The 17,906-nt window shown below is 37.5% G+C and overlaps 1 protein-coding gene and 1 pseudogene across 1 annotated transcript; one reads left to right on the forward strand and one right to left on the reverse strand.

Annotated features, from left to right (window-relative positions):
* Positions 1-569: 569 nt before the first annotated feature.
* On the reverse strand, positions 570-15,904 carry LOC149195526 (putative multidrug resistance protein; annotated as a pseudogene).
* LOC149195527 (putative multidrug resistance protein) lies at positions 7,818-9,792 on the forward strand. The gene is made up of 2 exons (XM_089408449.1): positions 7,818-8,784; positions 9,144-9,792. Exons 1-2 carry the CDS (start codon positions 8,264-8,266, stop codon positions 9,505-9,507), a joined length of 885 nt encoding a protein of 294 aa, XP_089264575.1. The 5' UTR covers positions 7,818-8,263; the 3' UTR covers positions 9,508-9,792.
* Positions 15,905-17,906: the final 2,002 nt, after the last annotated feature.

Raw genomic sequence — 17,906 nt, forward strand, 5'->3', positions numbered from 1 at the left:
AACACAATAGATCGTGAAGCTAAGACACCAATGTCCCAAGAACCAGAAGAGATGAAGGAGATGCAAGATACAGGAAGTTGGAAAACCGTAGAGAAAAAAAGAAAGCTATAGCATCAATCTCGCCAAGAAAGACGAGGAGCCAGACAATTAAAAACTAAGAAAAATATAGGTCTGATAGACCAATTTGGTCTCAGTGGACATTAACCACTATCATCATCATCATCATGAAAATTTAAAATACATACTTACTGGGATGTTCATGAAAATGTAAGTTTGTCACATGTACATATTTCCACTGTAGCCCATCCTCAAGTAGAACAGAAAAGATTTGCAATGCCATTCAATTCTAAAAACATCCATGAAACAAGGAATTTTACTCCGATAAGATAATTTTCACATTAAAAGCAATAATAATAAGGTTTATGATTATTCTTTATAATCAGCCGAGATATTTAATTAACTTTTTTACAACAAACAACCTAATTATTAACCTTTCTACTTCTGAAAGCAGTAATAATAAAGTTTATGATTATTCTTCATAATCACTCGAGATATTTAATTAACTTTTTTACAACATACAGCCTAATTATTATCCTTTCTGCTTCTAATCATCACCATTTAGCGAAACAACTCAAATATCAATTTTGGGCTGACTGCCCCGCACTCTTTATAACTGGCCACATTTGTGATGAGGAGTATGAGGGTTATTGCAGTTTAGCTTACAGGTTGAATAATTGGTCAATGTGGTTGCTGCAGTTTAATCAAACTAAAATATGCACCTCCTTCGCCTTTTCTGATCAGAGAAGCGTGATTTACTTGTTCAACAACCTTTCCATTCTCAATGACTGCTATACTGTCAGCATTCTGAATTGTGCTCAAACGATGAGCTACAACCACGCTGGTTCTTCCTACCATGACTCCATCCAGTGCTTCTTGAACAACTTTCTCCGAATGACTATCCAAAGCACTCGTTGCCTCGTCCAACAGCAAGATGCTTGGATTCTTTATAATTGCCCTTGCTATTGCTATTCTCTGTTTCTGCCCCCTAGACAACTGAGTTCCCCTGTTGCCGGTGTAAGTCTCATATCCATCCCTCGTACCCGTGAAACATTAACAATGCATGGAATTTAACAAGAAGTCTGGCAAGTTGTTCATATAGGGCTTATTTATTTATAAGTTAAAAGAGAAAGATAACCTGCATTGAATTCAGTAAGAATATTTATAATAACCACTAATTTTTAGGTTTAAGAAACTTGTTTAATAAAACATGAAGTTTAAGATAGGATTCATAAATTGTCCCATGGAAATTATGTTTTGTAAGTTCAGAGAAGTTTGTGAAACAACTTATACATCATGCAAAAATAAAAAAATCGTGGTTGGAAAACAAATTTCCAAACAATTTTTGCAATCGCTGAAAAACGAATTGAACAGTGGTCAGGAGATTTATTTCAGTCTACTTACGAAATGAAATCGTGGGCATTGGCAGCCTTTGCAGCCTCTACTATCTCAGTTTCTGTTGCGTTCTCTTTACCGTAAGCAATGTTCTCTCTGATGTTGCCTGCAAATAGAGTTGGCTCCTACCCTACAAGGGCTATGTGCTGTCTCAGAGACCTCAAATTAAAGCTCCTGATGTCTTGCCCATCAATTAGTAAAACCCCTTTCAGGGGATCGTAGAATCTTTCTATCAGTCCAATGATGGTTGACTTTCCACATCCGCTCTTTCCCACTAATGCTATGATGCTCTCTGCATCGATCCTGAGACAGAAATCTCTCAAGATCATGGCGTTTGGGCGAGCTGGATAAACAAAATCTACATCCCTGACCTCTAAAGTGCCTTGGATTTTATCAGGCTTAGTTTTTTCAGGGTCATCTGGGTTTATATGAGTATCTCTGTCCAAAATTTCAAAGACAGATGTAACGGCATCAGATCCCTTCGCCAAGTCAGAAGTCATACTCCCTGTATCTGCTATCATTCGACCCATTCTTGCGAAAACAAAGTGGTTTAATAAAAAGTCATGGAAACTGATATATCCGTGAGTAATAAGCTTCCCTCCATACCAAAACTCAAGTGGCCAATAGCATATTTCGAAAAACCTAGATGTTCCCAGGGCCAATCTTGCGTACCATGACTGTCTATTGATCTCTCTGCGTGGACCTTCCTGTGTGGAGTCAAATAACTGAATGATTCTCCCCTGAGAGCAAAAGGGTTGCTATGGTTCTATGATGGGTGACACATTCTAAGGCCACTTGGCTGCCTTGATCCTCAGCTTTAATTGACTTACGCAAAACCCTTTTGAGGAGAACTGTTCGAATGTAGAAACAAACCACCATGAGGGGCTGTACATCGATCAACACAATAGCAAGTTGCCACATGACCACTAGTCCCAGAGACGCAGCTATAATTACTCCAGCTAGACACTCCACCAGAAGGGAAACGCGATCCCCAACCAAGGATCTTACCTGCGATTAAGAGTAATAATAATGTTAAAGCATGGACGAACACCGAAGGATAGATTAATTATGTTAAAACCATTTCCAAAGAGAGTGAAAAAAGTTTTGGTAGTTCATTACAGCCATTTTTGGATCGGGTCAATGAGTAAGCGCATAACTTGTCTTAAAAAAACACAATAAAAATTTGAGACTTGACTTTTTGTTATATTTAATTTGATAACCATAATTATTAAATTTTAATAAAAATAAAACAAAATATGTATATGGTTCAAACAAAAACCTATTGAAAAAGAAACCAAAATCTGAACCATTTATCCTTATTCACAATTTATGTAAAACCAGCATTATCAAAGTAATGGGATAGTATACTTACCACACTAGCTTCCTAAGCCAGCCTAGAGCAAACCGCTCCACTGGAATTTTGGTCGAGATCGAACCAGCCCACTTCGAATGTTAGAATTTTGAAAACATTCCTTGACACACCCTACTCGTTAGAAACTCGCCCGTCACAGCCAAATTATAATGTTGAACCAAATTCAGAGAGAAAGCCAGCAGTGCCAGTGTTACAAAAACAATGCAAGAGATCCTGACACTAGATCTAATCTCCTCCGCATTTTTGAAGAACAGCGCAGAAGTCATGCATGCCATAGTGAAAGAAAACACTCTGAATTGCGACATATCCAAGGGCACCTCCACGGCTCAAGAGAGAGTGCTTCCATTCTAGAGCATTCAGTGCAAGCAACCTACGGAAGGAAGGAGATCTCCCAGATTTGGTCTCTGCATTAACTTCTTGTTCTTCTCGTTCCAAGCCAGATATTGAACCCTCAAAGCGATTTGAAGCACAATATAGTTTGTCATCTGAGCTTTGCCTTTGGCTAGATATTTCAAATACTGTGTTAAGATCAATGGTTTGCTGTACTTGGGTTTTCTCCTGTATTTGCACCAAAGCTGCATATACTCCATCTGGTTTCAAAATCAGTTCTTCATGTACTCCGAATTCAATGACTTGACCATTTTCCATCACTGCAATTTTATCAGCGCCTTCAATTGTGGAGAGACGTGGGCCACAATCAGCGTTGTGCGTCCTATAGAAGCTTTACCAAGGGCTTCTTGGACGATTTTCTCTGATTCTGCATCTAGAGCACTTGTGGCCTCATCTAAAAGTAGGATGGAAGGGTTTTTCAACAACGCCCTAGTTATTGCTATTCTTTTTTTTTGACCTCCTGACATTTGAATCCCGCCTTCTCCTACCTGTATTTTGAGAGGGTGTACCATTTTAAAGTGGGATTTCCTTGAAAACAAAATTTAATTAGACATTGAGACACCATTGGAATACAAAGATATCGTGATTATAATTATACGGTTTTTTAATCTTCATTCAATATTTTCGCAGGAGGTTCACCATCAACATAGTGAGGATATATTGATCACTTCCTTTGGCAATTGCAAATATCATTCTCACATGAATTAATTCTCACTTCATTTATTATTATCATTATCATTGTATAAAGAATGTGATTCTCCAAAGAGATCAGAAATAACCTGTGTGTCATAGCCTTTTGGGAGTTGGGCGATGAAGGCGTGGGCATTGGCGTCCTTTGCAACACTGATAATTTCAGACATTGTCACATCCTCCTTTCCAAACAACATATTCTCGTGAATAGAAGCAGCGAACAATGCAGGCTCTTGATTAACTAGCCCCATTTGACTACGAAGCCATTTCAGTTGTAGGCTCTTAATATTCTCTCCGTCCAGCAGAATCTCTCCACCAATTGGATCATAGAACTGTTCTAATAATGTAATGGCTGTTGATTTTACAGATCCACTGGTGCCTACTAAAGCCACTATTTTGCGTGCTGGAATAGTGAGGCAAAATTTGTTAAATATCATGCTTTCTGGTCTCGATGGATAAGCAAATTCAACGTTCTGAAACTGGACCTCCCCTGAGACCGTTTCCAATACAATTCCCGTCACATCCTCTAAATCGATCTCTGGAGCAGTCTCAATCATCTCAAATATGCGACAGGCGGCAAACCCTACCTCAGATAAGTACTTGAGATTTGAAAGCGCGCTCAACAGAGACCTGAAAGCAAACGAAAAATTTAGGCACAAGTAAAATCATGATAAAGCAACATGAAGAATAAATGTCATATGTCTTACAATCCACCGAGGATAATGCAGTAGCCCGCACTGACGATCCTTCCTCCAGTCGCTGCATGATTTATTACCAATCGGCTTCCATACCATGACATGAATGCCCACAACGCAAAAACTACTGATCTGTTGCCACCTATGGAAAGCCCCTTTGCCAGGCCTTGTTTAAGCCCAAGCTTTACTGTTCCAACAAGTGATGAAGAAAATTCTGCAATAGCCTTTTCTTCTCCAACGAAAGAATAAACAGTTCTAATAGAAGAAATTGCTTGTTCTGCAATTATGCTAGACTCGTTATATTCTGCGTGCATCTTTCTTGCTATCCTTATCAGCGTTCGGCCGTAAAGCATTCCTGCTATGATCAGTACATTGGCTAGTGGCATTGTCACCAACGCCATCCTCCATGACAAATAGAAACTGACCGCATAGTTAGCAATGAAAGTGGACAAGTTCATAATGAAATTGGGAACCTGAAAAACTCTCACACAGGAGGTATAATTAGAATTAGTATGAAAAATTCACTGATATTGGCTGGATTCTAATTATACCTCCTGTGTGAGAGTTTTTCAGGTTCCCAATTTCATTATGAACTTGTCCACTTTCATTGCTAACTATGCGGTCAGTTTCTATTTGTCATGGAGGATGGCGTTGGTGACAATGCCATTAGCCAGTGTACTGATCATAGCAGGAATGCTTTACGGCCAATCACTGATAAGGATAGCAAGAAAGATGCACGCAGAATATAACGAGTCTAGCATAATTGCAGAACAAGCAATTTCTTCTATTAGAACTGTTTATTCTTTCGTTGGAGAAGAAAAGGCTAGTGCAGAATTTTCTTCATCACTTGTTGGAACAGTAAAGCTTGGGCTTAAACAAGGCCTGGCAAAGGGGCTTTCCATAGGTGGCAACAGATCAGTAGTTTTTGCGTTGTGGGCATTCATGTCATGGTATGGAAGCCGATTGGTAATAAATCATGCAGCGACCGGAGGAAGGATCGTCAGTGCGGGCTACTGCATTATCCTCGGTGGACTGTAAGACATATGACATTTATTCTTCATGCTGCTTTATAATGATTTTACTTGTGCCTAATTTTTTCGTTTGCTTTCAGGTCTCTGTCGAGCGCGCTTTCAAATCTCAAGTACTTATCTAAGGCAGGGTTTGCCGCCTTTCGCATATTTGAGATGATTGAGACTGCTCCAGAGATCGATTCAGAGGATGTGACAAGAATTGTATTGGAAACGGTCTCAGGGGAGGTCCAATTTCGAAACGTTGAATTTGCTTATCCATCGAGACCAGAAAGCATGATATTTAACAAATTTTGCCTCACTATTCCAGCACGCAAAACAGTGGCTTTAGTAAGCACCAATGGATCTGGAAAATCAACAGCCATTACATTATTAGAACGGTTCTACGATCCAATTGGTGGAGAGATTCTACTGGACGGAGAGAATATTAAGAGCCTGCAACTGAAATGGCTCCGTAGTCAAATGGGGCTAGTTAATCAAGAGCCTGCACTGTTCGCTGCTTCTATTCGCAAGAATATGTTGTTTGGAAAGGAGGATGCGACAATGACTGAAATTATCAGTGCTGCAAAGGACGCCAATGCCCACACCTTCATCGCCCAACTCCCAAAAGGCTATGACACACAGGTTATTTCTGATCTCTTTGGAGAATCACATTCTTTATACAATGATAATGATAATAATAAATGAAGTGAGAATTAATTCATGTGAGAATGATATTTGCAATTGCCAAAGGAAGTGATCAATATATCCTCACTATGTTGATGGTGAACCTCCTGCTAAAATATTGAATGAAGATTAAAAAACCGTATAATTATAATCACGATATCTTTGTATTCCAATGGTGTCTCAATGTCTAATTAAATTTTGTTTTCAAGGAAATCCCACTCTAAAATGGTACACCCTGTCAAAATACAGGTAGGAGAAGGCAGGATTCAAATGTCAGGAGGTCAAAAACAGAGAATAGCAATAGCTAGGGCGTTGCTGAAAAACCCTTCCATCCTACTTTTAGATGAGGCCACAAGTGCTCTAGATGCAGAATCAGAGAAAATCGTCCAAGACACCCTTGGTAAAGCTTCTATAGGACGCACAACACTAATTGTGGCCCATCGTCTCTCCACAATTCAAGGCACTGATAAAATTGCAGTGATGGAAAATGGTCAAGTCATTGAATTCGGAGTACATTAAGAACTGATTTTGAAACCAGATGGAGTATATGCAGCTTTGGTGCAAATACAGGAGAAAACCCAAGTACAGCAAACCATTGATCTTAACACAGTATCTGAAATATCTAGCCAAAGGCAAAGCTCAGATGACAAACTATATTGTGCTTCAAATCGCTTTGAGGGTTCAATATCTGGCTTGGAACGAGAAGAACAAGAAGTTAATGCAGAGACCAAATCTGGGAGATCTCCTTCCTTCCGTAGGTTGCTTGCACTGAATGCTCCAGAATGGAAGCACGCTCTCTTGAGCTGTGGAGGCGCCCTTGGATATGTCGCAATTCAGATAGTGTTTTCTTTCACTATGGCATGCATGACTTCTGCGTTGTTCTTCAAAAACCCGTAGGAGATTAGATCTAGTGTCAAGATCTCTTGCATTGTTTTTGTAACACTGGCACTGCTGGCTTTCTCTTAATTTGGTTCAACATTATAATTTGGCTTTGACGGGCGAGTTTCTAACGAGTAGGGTGTGTCAAAGAATGTTTTCAAAAATTCTAAACTTCGAAGTGGGTTGGTTCGATCTCGACCAAAATTCCAGTGGAGCGGTTTGCTCTAGGCTGGCTAAGGAAGCTACTATGGTAAGTATACTATCCCATTACTTTGATAATGCTGGTTTTACATAAATTGTGAATAAGGATAAATGGTTCAGATTTTGGTTTCTTTTTCAATAGGTTTTTGTTAGAACCCATACATATTTTGTTTTATTTTTATTAAAATTTAATAATTATGGTTATCAAATTAAATATAACAGAAAGTCAAGTCTCAAATTTTTATTGTGTTTTTTAAGACAAGTTATGCACTTACTCATTAACCCAATCCAAAAATGGCTGTAATGAACTACCAAAACTTTTTTTCACTCTCTTTGGAAATGGTTTTAACATAATTAATCTATCCTTCGGTGTTCGTCCATGCTTTAACATTATTATTCCTCTTAATCGCAGGTAAGATCCTTGGTTGGAGATCGCGTTTCCCTTCTGGTGGAGTGTCTAGCTGGAGTAATTATAGCTGCGTCTCTCGGACTAGTGGTCGCGTGGCAACTTGCTATTGTGTTGATCGCTATACAGCCCCTCATGGTGGTTTGTTTCTACATTCGAACAGTTCTCCTCAAAAGGGTTTTGCGTAAGTCAATTAAAGCTGAGGATCAAGGCAGCCAAGTGGCCTTAGAATGTGTCACCCATCATAGAACCATAGCAACCATTTTGCTCTCAGGGGAGAGTCATTCAGTTATTTGACTCCACACAGGAAGGCCCGCGCAGAGAGATCAATAGACAGTCATGGTACGCAGGATTGGCCCTGGGAACATCTAGGTTTTTCGAAATATGCTATTGGCAACTTGAGTTTTGGTATGGAGGGAAGCTTATTACTCACGGATATATCAGTTTCCATGACTTTTTATTAAACCACTTTGTTTTCGCAAGAATGGGTCGAATGATAGCAGATGCAGGGAGTATGACTTCTGACCTGGCGAAGGGATCTGATGTCGTTACATCTGTCTTTGAAATTTTGGACAGAGATGCTCATATAAACCCAGATGACCCTGAAAAAACTAAGCCTGATAAAATCCAAGGCACTGTAGAGGTCAGGGATATCGATTTTGTTTATCCAGCTCACCCAGACGCCATGATCTTGAGAGATTTCTGTCTCAGGATCGATGCAGAGAGCAACATAGAATTAGTGGGAAAGAGCGGATGTGGCAAGTCAACCATCATTGGACTGATAGAGAGATTCTACAATGCCCTGAAAGGGGTTTTACTAATTGATGGGCAAGACATCAGGAGCTTTAATTTGAGATCTCTGAGACAGCACATAGCCCTTGTAGGGCAGGAGCCAACTCTATTTGTAGGCAACATCAGAGAGAACATTGCTTACGGTAAAGAGAACGCAACAGAAACCGAGATAGTAGAGGCTGCAAAGGCTGCCAATGCCCACGATTTCATTTCGTAAGTAGAATGAAATAAATCTCCTGACCACCGTTCAATTCGTTTTTCAGCCATTGCAAAATTTGTTTGGAAATTTGTTTTCCAACCACGATTTTTTTATTTTTGCATGATGTATAAGTTGTTTCACAAACTTCTCTGAACTTACAAAACATAATTTCAATGGGACACTTTATGAATCCTATCTTAAATTTCATGTTTTATTAAACACGTTTCTTAAACCTAAAAATTAGTGGTTATTATAAATATTCTTACTGAATTCAATGCAGGTTATCTTTTTCTTTTAACTTATAAATAAATAAGCCCTATATGAACAACTTGCCAGACTTCTTGTTAAATTCCATGCATTGTTAATGTTTCAGTGGCATGAGGGATGGATATGAGACCTACACCGGCAACAGGGGAACTCAGTTGTCTGGGGGGCAGAAACAGAGAATAGCAATAGCAAGGGCAATTATAAAGAATCCAAGCATCTTGCTGTTGGACGAGGCAACGAGTGCTTTGGATAGTCATTCGGAGAAAGTTGTTCAAGAAGCACTGGATGGAGTCATGGTAGGAAGAACCAGCGTGGTTGTAGCTCATCGTTTGAGCACAATTCAGAATGCTGACAGTATAGCAGTCATTGAGAATGGAAAGGTTGTTGAACAAGGAAATCACGCTTCTCTGATCAGCCAAGGCGAAGGAGGTGCATATTTTGGTTTGATTAAACTGCAGCAACCACATTGACCAATTATTCAACCTATAAGCTAAACTGTAATAATCCTCATACTCCTCATCACAAATGTGGCCAGTTATAAAGAGTGCAGGGCAGTCAGCCCAAAATTGATATTTGAGTTGTTTCGCTAAATGGTGATGATTAGAAGCAGAAAGGATAATAATTAGGCTGTATGTTGTAAAAAGTTAATTAAATATCTCGGGTGATTATGAAGAATAATCATAAACCTTATTGTTACTGCTTTCAGAAGTAGAAAGGTTAATAATTAGGCTGTCTGTTGTTAAAAAGTTAATTAAATATCTCGGCTGATTATAAAGAATAATCATAAACCTTATTATTGCTTTTAATGTGAAAATTATCCTATCCGGAGTAAAACTCCTTGTTTCATGGATTTTTTAGAATTGAATGGCATTGCAAATCTTCTTCTATTCTACTTGAGGATGGGCTACAGTGGAAATATGTACATGTGACAAACTTACATTTTCATGAACATTTTCATGAACATCAGTAAAGTATGTATTTTAAATTTTCATATATTGTATATAAAATTTAATATCCGACGCAGCTTTCGTGATTCACAAATTTCATTAAATTTTACATCAGATGTAGCTTTCGTGATTTACAGAACAACCTAAAAAAAACTGAGGTTGGGATTACACAGAAAAATATATTACATTTTTCTTTCGTGATTTACAGAACAAGCTAAAAAATAACTGAGGTTGGGATTACACAGAAAAATATATTAGTTTTTTTTTTTTTAAGTTTTTAATCTTCTTTTTATAAGATTTCACAAATGAACAAAGATGCTGGTGTAATTGTCACATTGGAAATTGATTAGGTAGACTAACCATCCACTGTGCTAATTTGAGATGAATTGATAAATTGTCAAGCGTTTCCTTTAAAAGAACTCCTCTCTATGCTCCTGCGTGCGATGGTGAGTTCTTAGATCACTTTGTTAGACGATCAGAGTAATACTATGCATTGGATTATTATCATTTCAACCGCCCGGCTTCCACAACATGTGTTATCATATCAACCGCTTTCAGATTTGGTCATGTTAGGGTTTTGAATGGTTATGTGAGGCTGTGTGTGTGGTATCAACAGAATCTGGGGCAGGAGCAGCAGAGCATCATACGAAACTAGAAAAGGCTTCATGCGCCTACGATTTTGCCGCATATTACCTGAGAGGATCGAAAGGCAAGCTAAATTTTCCCCTTTCCCCACTGGAAATCCCCTGCATCTCTTCTTTATCGCCACCTGAAATTCAAGACTCTGCCGCCAAGTTCACCACAGAAGAATTGTCGCTGTCATCTGAACCAGCGTTTCATCTTCTGGTTTGAAAGCAGAACACTGCATTGACGACCAAGAGATTTGGGCGGAGAACAATCCCGCATTTTGGGATTGGGTACTTCTTTAATATGTGGAGAGCGGCAAGTCTCCAAATTTAAATGAATTCCCTCCCTTGGATGAGTCGACGGAGTACTTTGGGGATCGCTAGTAGCCCACTAAGGCAAAGCGGTTAATTTATAAATTCTTTTTATGGAATTGCTGACTTCTCCTACAGGGCATTGTCAGTGGCCATCCAGGGCAGAAATTTCACATCAGAATGAAATTTTTTCAAGCTCTCCATTTCAGATTAGAAGCTAGCAAGTGAAATTGAGCATACACAATTAAGTTTATCACCAAAGGTTTCTGACGGCGACGAACACCCTTCTCTTTTTATTTTCAATTCTCTTACAGTGTGTTGTCGGTGGCCATCCATGGCAGAAAGTTGTTTTGCAATCAAAATTTTGTATTTATGATATTTGTCCATTTCCTGCCTGAGTCAGTGTCTGTATGCTTATGCTTAACGCTGATGAATGACATTGGTGGATGAAAGCTGCTCTTCACATTGAGAAGATGAGCCACCAACAGAAAATGAGGCCACATCTTCATTATTATTTGTACACAATCAAGTTTAAACCAAAAAAATTGCAAAAAGATGATAGAATTGCAATCTATTTTGAGTTCCATTCACCGGCAGAGTTTGATGGGCGTTTGAAACAATTGCAAGAATGATATGATAGACTGGAGTTTTCCCAGTGGAATGGGGACTTACGAAAACATAAAAGAAGATGGCCTTTGAGTTTCCAAGATTTTGAGGATGCCATTCCTCCCCAGTTTTCCATTCAACTGCTATGTGAATTAACTGATGGTAATGCTATAATCAGTACTGGAGTGGGCCAACACCAGATGTGGGCAGCCCAATGGTTCCAATATGAGAGACCTCGACGGTGGCTGACATCAGGGGGTCTGGGGGCTATGGGATTTGGTTTGCCTGCAGCACTGGGAGCTGCCGTGGCCAATCCAGGGGCTACTGTTGTCGATGTAGATGGAGATGTCAGTTTTCTGATGAATTTGCAAGAATTGGCCACCATCAGGGTAGAAAACCTGCTTGTTAAGATGATGGTATTGAACAATCAGCACTTGGGCATGGTGGTTCAATGGGAAGATCACTTTTACAAAGCAAACGAAGCACATACTTACCTCGGGGATCCATCTGCTGAATTTGAGATTTTCCTCAATCCTTTGAAGATGGCAGATGCATGCAATATACCAGCAGCTAGGGTAACAAAGAGAGCAGATGTCAGGGAGGCCATTTCACAAATGCTCGATACCCCGGGCCATATTTATTGGATGTCATTGTGCCACACCAGGAGCATGTCTTGCCTATGATACCCAGTGGTGGAGCTTTTAAAATATGAGAATGTAAAATTCCAAATAGAAAGATCTTTCATCAAATAAAATAAGAGATTGTGATATTTAAACCTTATTACAATCTATTTCACTGACTTATATACTCACTTTAAAAAAATTGCATAAATACAAATTTTAACTCTGTAAAACTCACAAATAAGAATTACTAAAACATTATTTTTACCGTATTTGGCTCTGCTTGCAGAATGGGATTATCAGTTGGACGGTTTTTGATCCATGCCATAGCTCTCGCATGGCTATGGTTAAACATTTCTGCTATGACGCAGGCTTCCCATGTGATGCATACCATTAACTCAACAAACTCAAGCGTTGAACAGCGGTATCGGACAACCTACCATTTTCAACCTCAAAAGAACTAGATGAATGATTTGTATATTCCATCCTATTCAAGTTTGATTTCACATTTAAGGTTTTCGTTTTGGGATTTAAATAGATCTTCTAACTCCCTTTTCATTTGTGGAGCTAAGGAAAGAATTTTCAAACACAGTGAAGAAATGGAAATTCTTTCAAAACAAAAGGGTTTGAGTACAAACACAGAAATGTCGGCCTGCCTAATGGCATGTAGCTCTGTTGAATCACTACAAAGTAGACTTATCATACTGTCCAAAATAAACACTAAATTTTCTATATTGATAATAATAATAAAATTCAGAACTCCAGCATTTTAGAGTTTAAAATAAATACCGAAATACCAGTCCTATGAGCCCTCACAACATTGTTGCTTAATTAATTTAACCATGAAGCATACACTGGACCACTTTTAAAACTCTAAACAAGATATTGAGAACTTCAAATCTTGTTTTGAAACATAAATTAATCACAGGAAGTTCGTCAAAGCCCGGAAGGCTTCAATATCAGCCCCAGATGAATAAAATCCCTATGGTACTATCGAGTGCCGGTTTTCCTCAAATCTAGTCGATCATTCCACAATTTCAAAAATTAAGTACCGTCAAATGATTATGGAGATGAATCGGTGAAATACAGAGTTGCCAAAAAAAAACAAGGTAGAAAACGGAAAACGATGAACAACGGTGGCGATTATCGAGAGCGTGAATGCAACGAACCAGCTGCACGAGTTCTGTATCGACTTAGTTCTCATCATCAAAGTTTGAAAGTCCCTACCGGGTTCTGTTCCCCATTAGCTAACTAAGCCATACACAACTTCTGCATTTTTATGGTGAATGTGTGCTATAAGGTTTAAGCACCTACTGTGGATTCAATTAACAGACTCTTTCCATGACCTCTAACTTTGCAGCACCTTTTGCGTATTTCAATAAACAAACTCTTGCCACGACCTCTCAATTATGATACTTACAGCGGATTTCAACAAACCAACGGTAACACAGTGAAACTCAAGGCTTCCACTCTGAGGAAATATTATGATTATGATAAATCAGACTGTGTGATAAGCCAAATTCTATTTTGACATTCCATAAAATGTTCCACGAAAAGACGCAGGTAACACAAAAATTAAAAAAAAATCAATTACAGGGCAGAGTCTCTGATCGGCCGAATAGTACTTAAAAATGGCAATTAATTGGTATATTTATGAGGTTACAGAACTGGACATATACTTCTGGCTATTGTTTGCATTGACTCTTTCCTTTTTCATTTTCAAATGCCAGTGCTACAAAATATTTCCAAAAGTGCAATGATTCTGAACTTATGCAGATAAAGTATCACAATAAGTTCATATTTATATATGGATTGCCCAAAGTTTATTATTTTCTAAAAACCTATATCACGTGAGTATTTCAATATTTCAAACGAAGGAAGCTTTATTATTCTCTTAAATCGCTATCATTGGGAGTATTTCAATATTGCAAACAATAAGCAAATCTCGTTATTAACGTAAAATAACTTATGATCTTAAAAATGTTGGTACCAACAAATATTGAGGTGAATTACTCTGTATCTTGGTTTAATCATGTAATTTTGTTTCTACGTAGGCTCCAGCTTTTGCCTGGTGGGGAAGACAAGATGCGGCTCTTCGTCTAATCTTTTCCATCGCTATTTGGAGCCTCTGGAAGTGGAGGAACCTAAAAATTTTCGAGGACTCAAATCTCTCCTCTATATATGTTCTATCTCTTTTCTCTGCTCTCTATTTTCCTAATCGCTGAAGCAAACCCTCTGGGTTATTTTTGTCTCTACAATCATGCTGTTTCTGAAGGCAATCTCTTTTGGTATCATGCTTATCCTCTGATGCTTTTGCATACTGATCATCAGTCTCTCTCTCAGCTGATCTTTTAATAGATCCATCAGAACTATTTTGTATATATTGCCTCAATATAATACAATGCTTTTCTTTCTGAAAAAAAAACTTCAGTGCTTCCAAATATTAAATTAGGTTTACAAATTTAATCACTGGACCCATTTACATAAATTGGAGATTTTGAGAGAGGGTCTCAAGGTACAGAGGAATTTGCCCTCGAAAAAGCTTGAGTTTGAAAGGGCTCTGGAATGTTTTGCAGTTGTAGGGATTTGGAATGTTTGAAGTTGTATTTGATTCACGATGGGGACAGTGCCATTGGGCATGTTAACTGTGTAGACGAGAGGCCAGTTTCGTGTTGGGAAACATTGGACATGGCATCAATTGCATAATATTCTCCTCACTGGGTGCAGTCCTCTCGACTCAACGTTGCCCACATATTCTTAAAATGGAGTCAAATCAACCCTCGAAAATAATGACAACTGTTTTTTCTGATCAAAAGTAGACGAAAGTGGGTGGTATTTTCTTTCAAAAGAGAACACCTTCGGTGTAATTAAACCTGCAGTTTTGTAATTAGGGTGATTTGTAAATTGCCTCCAAAACATTCCGGGCAGGGTTATTCGATGGGGTGGAAATTTACGGGGATTCAAACTTTCTTGACAATTTTTTGCGCTGAAATTATACCTTTGTGGGGACTTTTATGTAGGGCTAAATTGTTTCAACTTCACCTATTAATTAATTAGACTATACCTTTCACTATCAATTTGAGACTGGTCAACACCTTTCACTATTAATTATTTGAGACTGGTAGAGGTGGGAAACAAACCTTTTCACTGAAGGCATCCTGTATGACGAGGGTATCGTTGTAAACGCTATCAACCACCTCTGCAATATGTGTGCCTCTGGTATCGAAAAACCGGTCGTCCTGCCGAAGAATTGCTCTCAAATACTTTCTGCGCAATGCAGAAGCCTGTCTTTCGCCGGTCCTTGTCCAGCAGAAACCCTCTGAGAAACACGCCCAATGTTCAATTAATGAATTCAAATTCCATCATACCTAAAAACGCTGCAATCCATGCTCCGGCTGCCAGATACAGATAAGGCACTATTTGCTGCATATTGACCACAATTTTATGTTAAAAATTAACCAGTAACAAATCAAGGCTCAAGAAAACGATAGAATATAATTTCACCTGGTTCATTTTATCCACGAAATCGTCATATTTCAGCGATGGAGTATCGGATCCCAGAGTATTTATTAATCCACTCATGATAGTAAAAACACCAGCGACTGCTAATCCATCAGCAATTGAACCCAAGGTGCCCAACACCATCATAGACACATCTATGGAATCTACAGAATTGAAAATCATCCATATCGATATGCTCCCACCTTCTGGATTCTTTGAGTTTCGATTCTGGCGTGTATTAAGACTCTCAGCCATCAGCCCTGCAACTATAGCCAGGATGGTAAAACTCTTCTGCAAGAGATATTAAGTTCTTTTACATAGTGTAATGTCACTGGCACACAAAAACCTCTGTGGCCCAAGCAATGCTAGTTAACGAACTGCACTGTAAGAAATTTTGACAAAGGCTCGAAGCTTTGGAGAAACAAAACCAGTCGATAATCTCCTTCTGTTAGTGATTGGCCAAGACAAAGGGACGTGTTATTCACGATCTTGGTGCGTGTTTTTTGTTTTTTTTTTTTTATTCTTAGAATCTGTCATGATCTTGGTGTGTTTTCTATTTTTTTAAATTATTTTTAGAATATATGTTAAAGCACTGCTTAGTTATGCCGAAAACTATCTAAATACCTTATTTGACTTTGACCTACATTTTCTATAGGTAGCCTCTTAGGATGAAGTGAAAATTTTATTTTATTGATGTAATAGCATATTTTTACATACTTATTATAACATTTTTTTTTAATTCGAACGAATATTATATACTTAAATAATTTATTTTCTTTGATTTTAGATACTTAAATTAATTTATTTAGTTTATATAATAGTAATTTTAGATATTTAAATATTTATTATTATTTATATTATAATATAAAAAAGTATATATAGAGTAAGTTAGAAGTTTTTAGTTAGGATGAGGAAAGTTACATATTTTCTATTTGTTTTTGGTTTACCATTTAAAAAATTAAATCATTGAAAAAATAGAAGAGCTTTTGTGTAAATTTCAAAAAACAACATAGTTATGGTGTATACACAGTATAACCCAATTACAATAAGAAGCAACCATATTCACATTCTCATCGTTAATGATTTCCTCCTCTACCTCTCTAATTTCCTTCCTTCTCTGCCTCTCTAATCCCTTTGAATCTCTAGAACAGTTTGCATGTAATAAACTTTATCCATCATTAAATTTTGACTTTGGCACTAGCGCTACAGTGTGAGCCTCTACCCCTACACCTTTTTGTTAGCATTGGAATTAAAAAAAAGAACACTAAAAGCTAAAACCACACTCTCTTTGTAACCACATTAACCAAGATTGAAAATACCATCATTGAAAACCACCTTCATGTTAGCATTGAAATAAAACATTAAGACACCAAAAATCAAGATCACACTCTCTTTCTAACCACATCAACGAAGATGGAATAACACCACTACCCACTACCCAAAACCGCAAGAATATAACTAAAATAGAAAAACATACCTCGAACAAACAAAGATAAATTTAAAATCAAAATAAAATAAAAACCTAAAATCCAACCTCAATTTACAAAATCTTAACTATTTTAAACTTCGGGGCAAAATTTGAAAACTTTCTTTTTAAATGGAATAATAATGATAAAAATTTTCACGTTAATGTTTTTTTGTCTTCCTCTTTCACTTTCAGAATTAAAAAAGTACAAGCACAAAATTAAACTAATATTTTATTTACTTTTCCACTTTGAAGATTAAAGAAATAATTAAAATAAAATATTTTATTTACTCCTTCACTTTGAAGATTAAAGAAATAATTAAAATAAAATATTTTATTTATATATATAAATATATAAAATACTAAATGCTGGTCAGAATTTGCTGGTCAAAATTTGGGAAAACATGAGCAAGATATTTTAAACGCGGACGAATGACTACCACATTTCCGGGACGGAGACATCAAATTTCCGGGAGGGAGATATTATGGTGCGCGTGCTGACGTACTGTCTTTGCTTCCCAATATCATAATTTAACTTCGAATTTTCCTTCTTATATGTATATCACATGTTTATTGAAATTACATGTCTTTTGTTGTAAACTTTTTCTTAAGATTTAAATTTGATGTTTAAATGGGTTGCTATAGAAAATTTGGATTTTTAATTTTTTGGGGATAATTTTTTTGGATATAAATTATTTTGGAATTTGGTTCGTTCTAGTTTACCCAGATTAAAATGGATTGATAATCAAAAAATTTTCCATTATTTTGGGTTAGCAAACTTTCAAATTCTTA

This window comes from Pinus tabuliformis, chromosome 2_2 (genome assembly GCF_031772625.1).
Source record: "Pinus tabuliformis cultivar Carrire ecotype Pingquan chromosome 2_2, CPIR1, whole genome shotgun sequence".
NCBI classification, from domain to species: Eukaryota; Viridiplantae; Streptophyta; class Pinopsida; order Pinales; family Pinaceae; genus Pinus; species Pinus tabuliformis.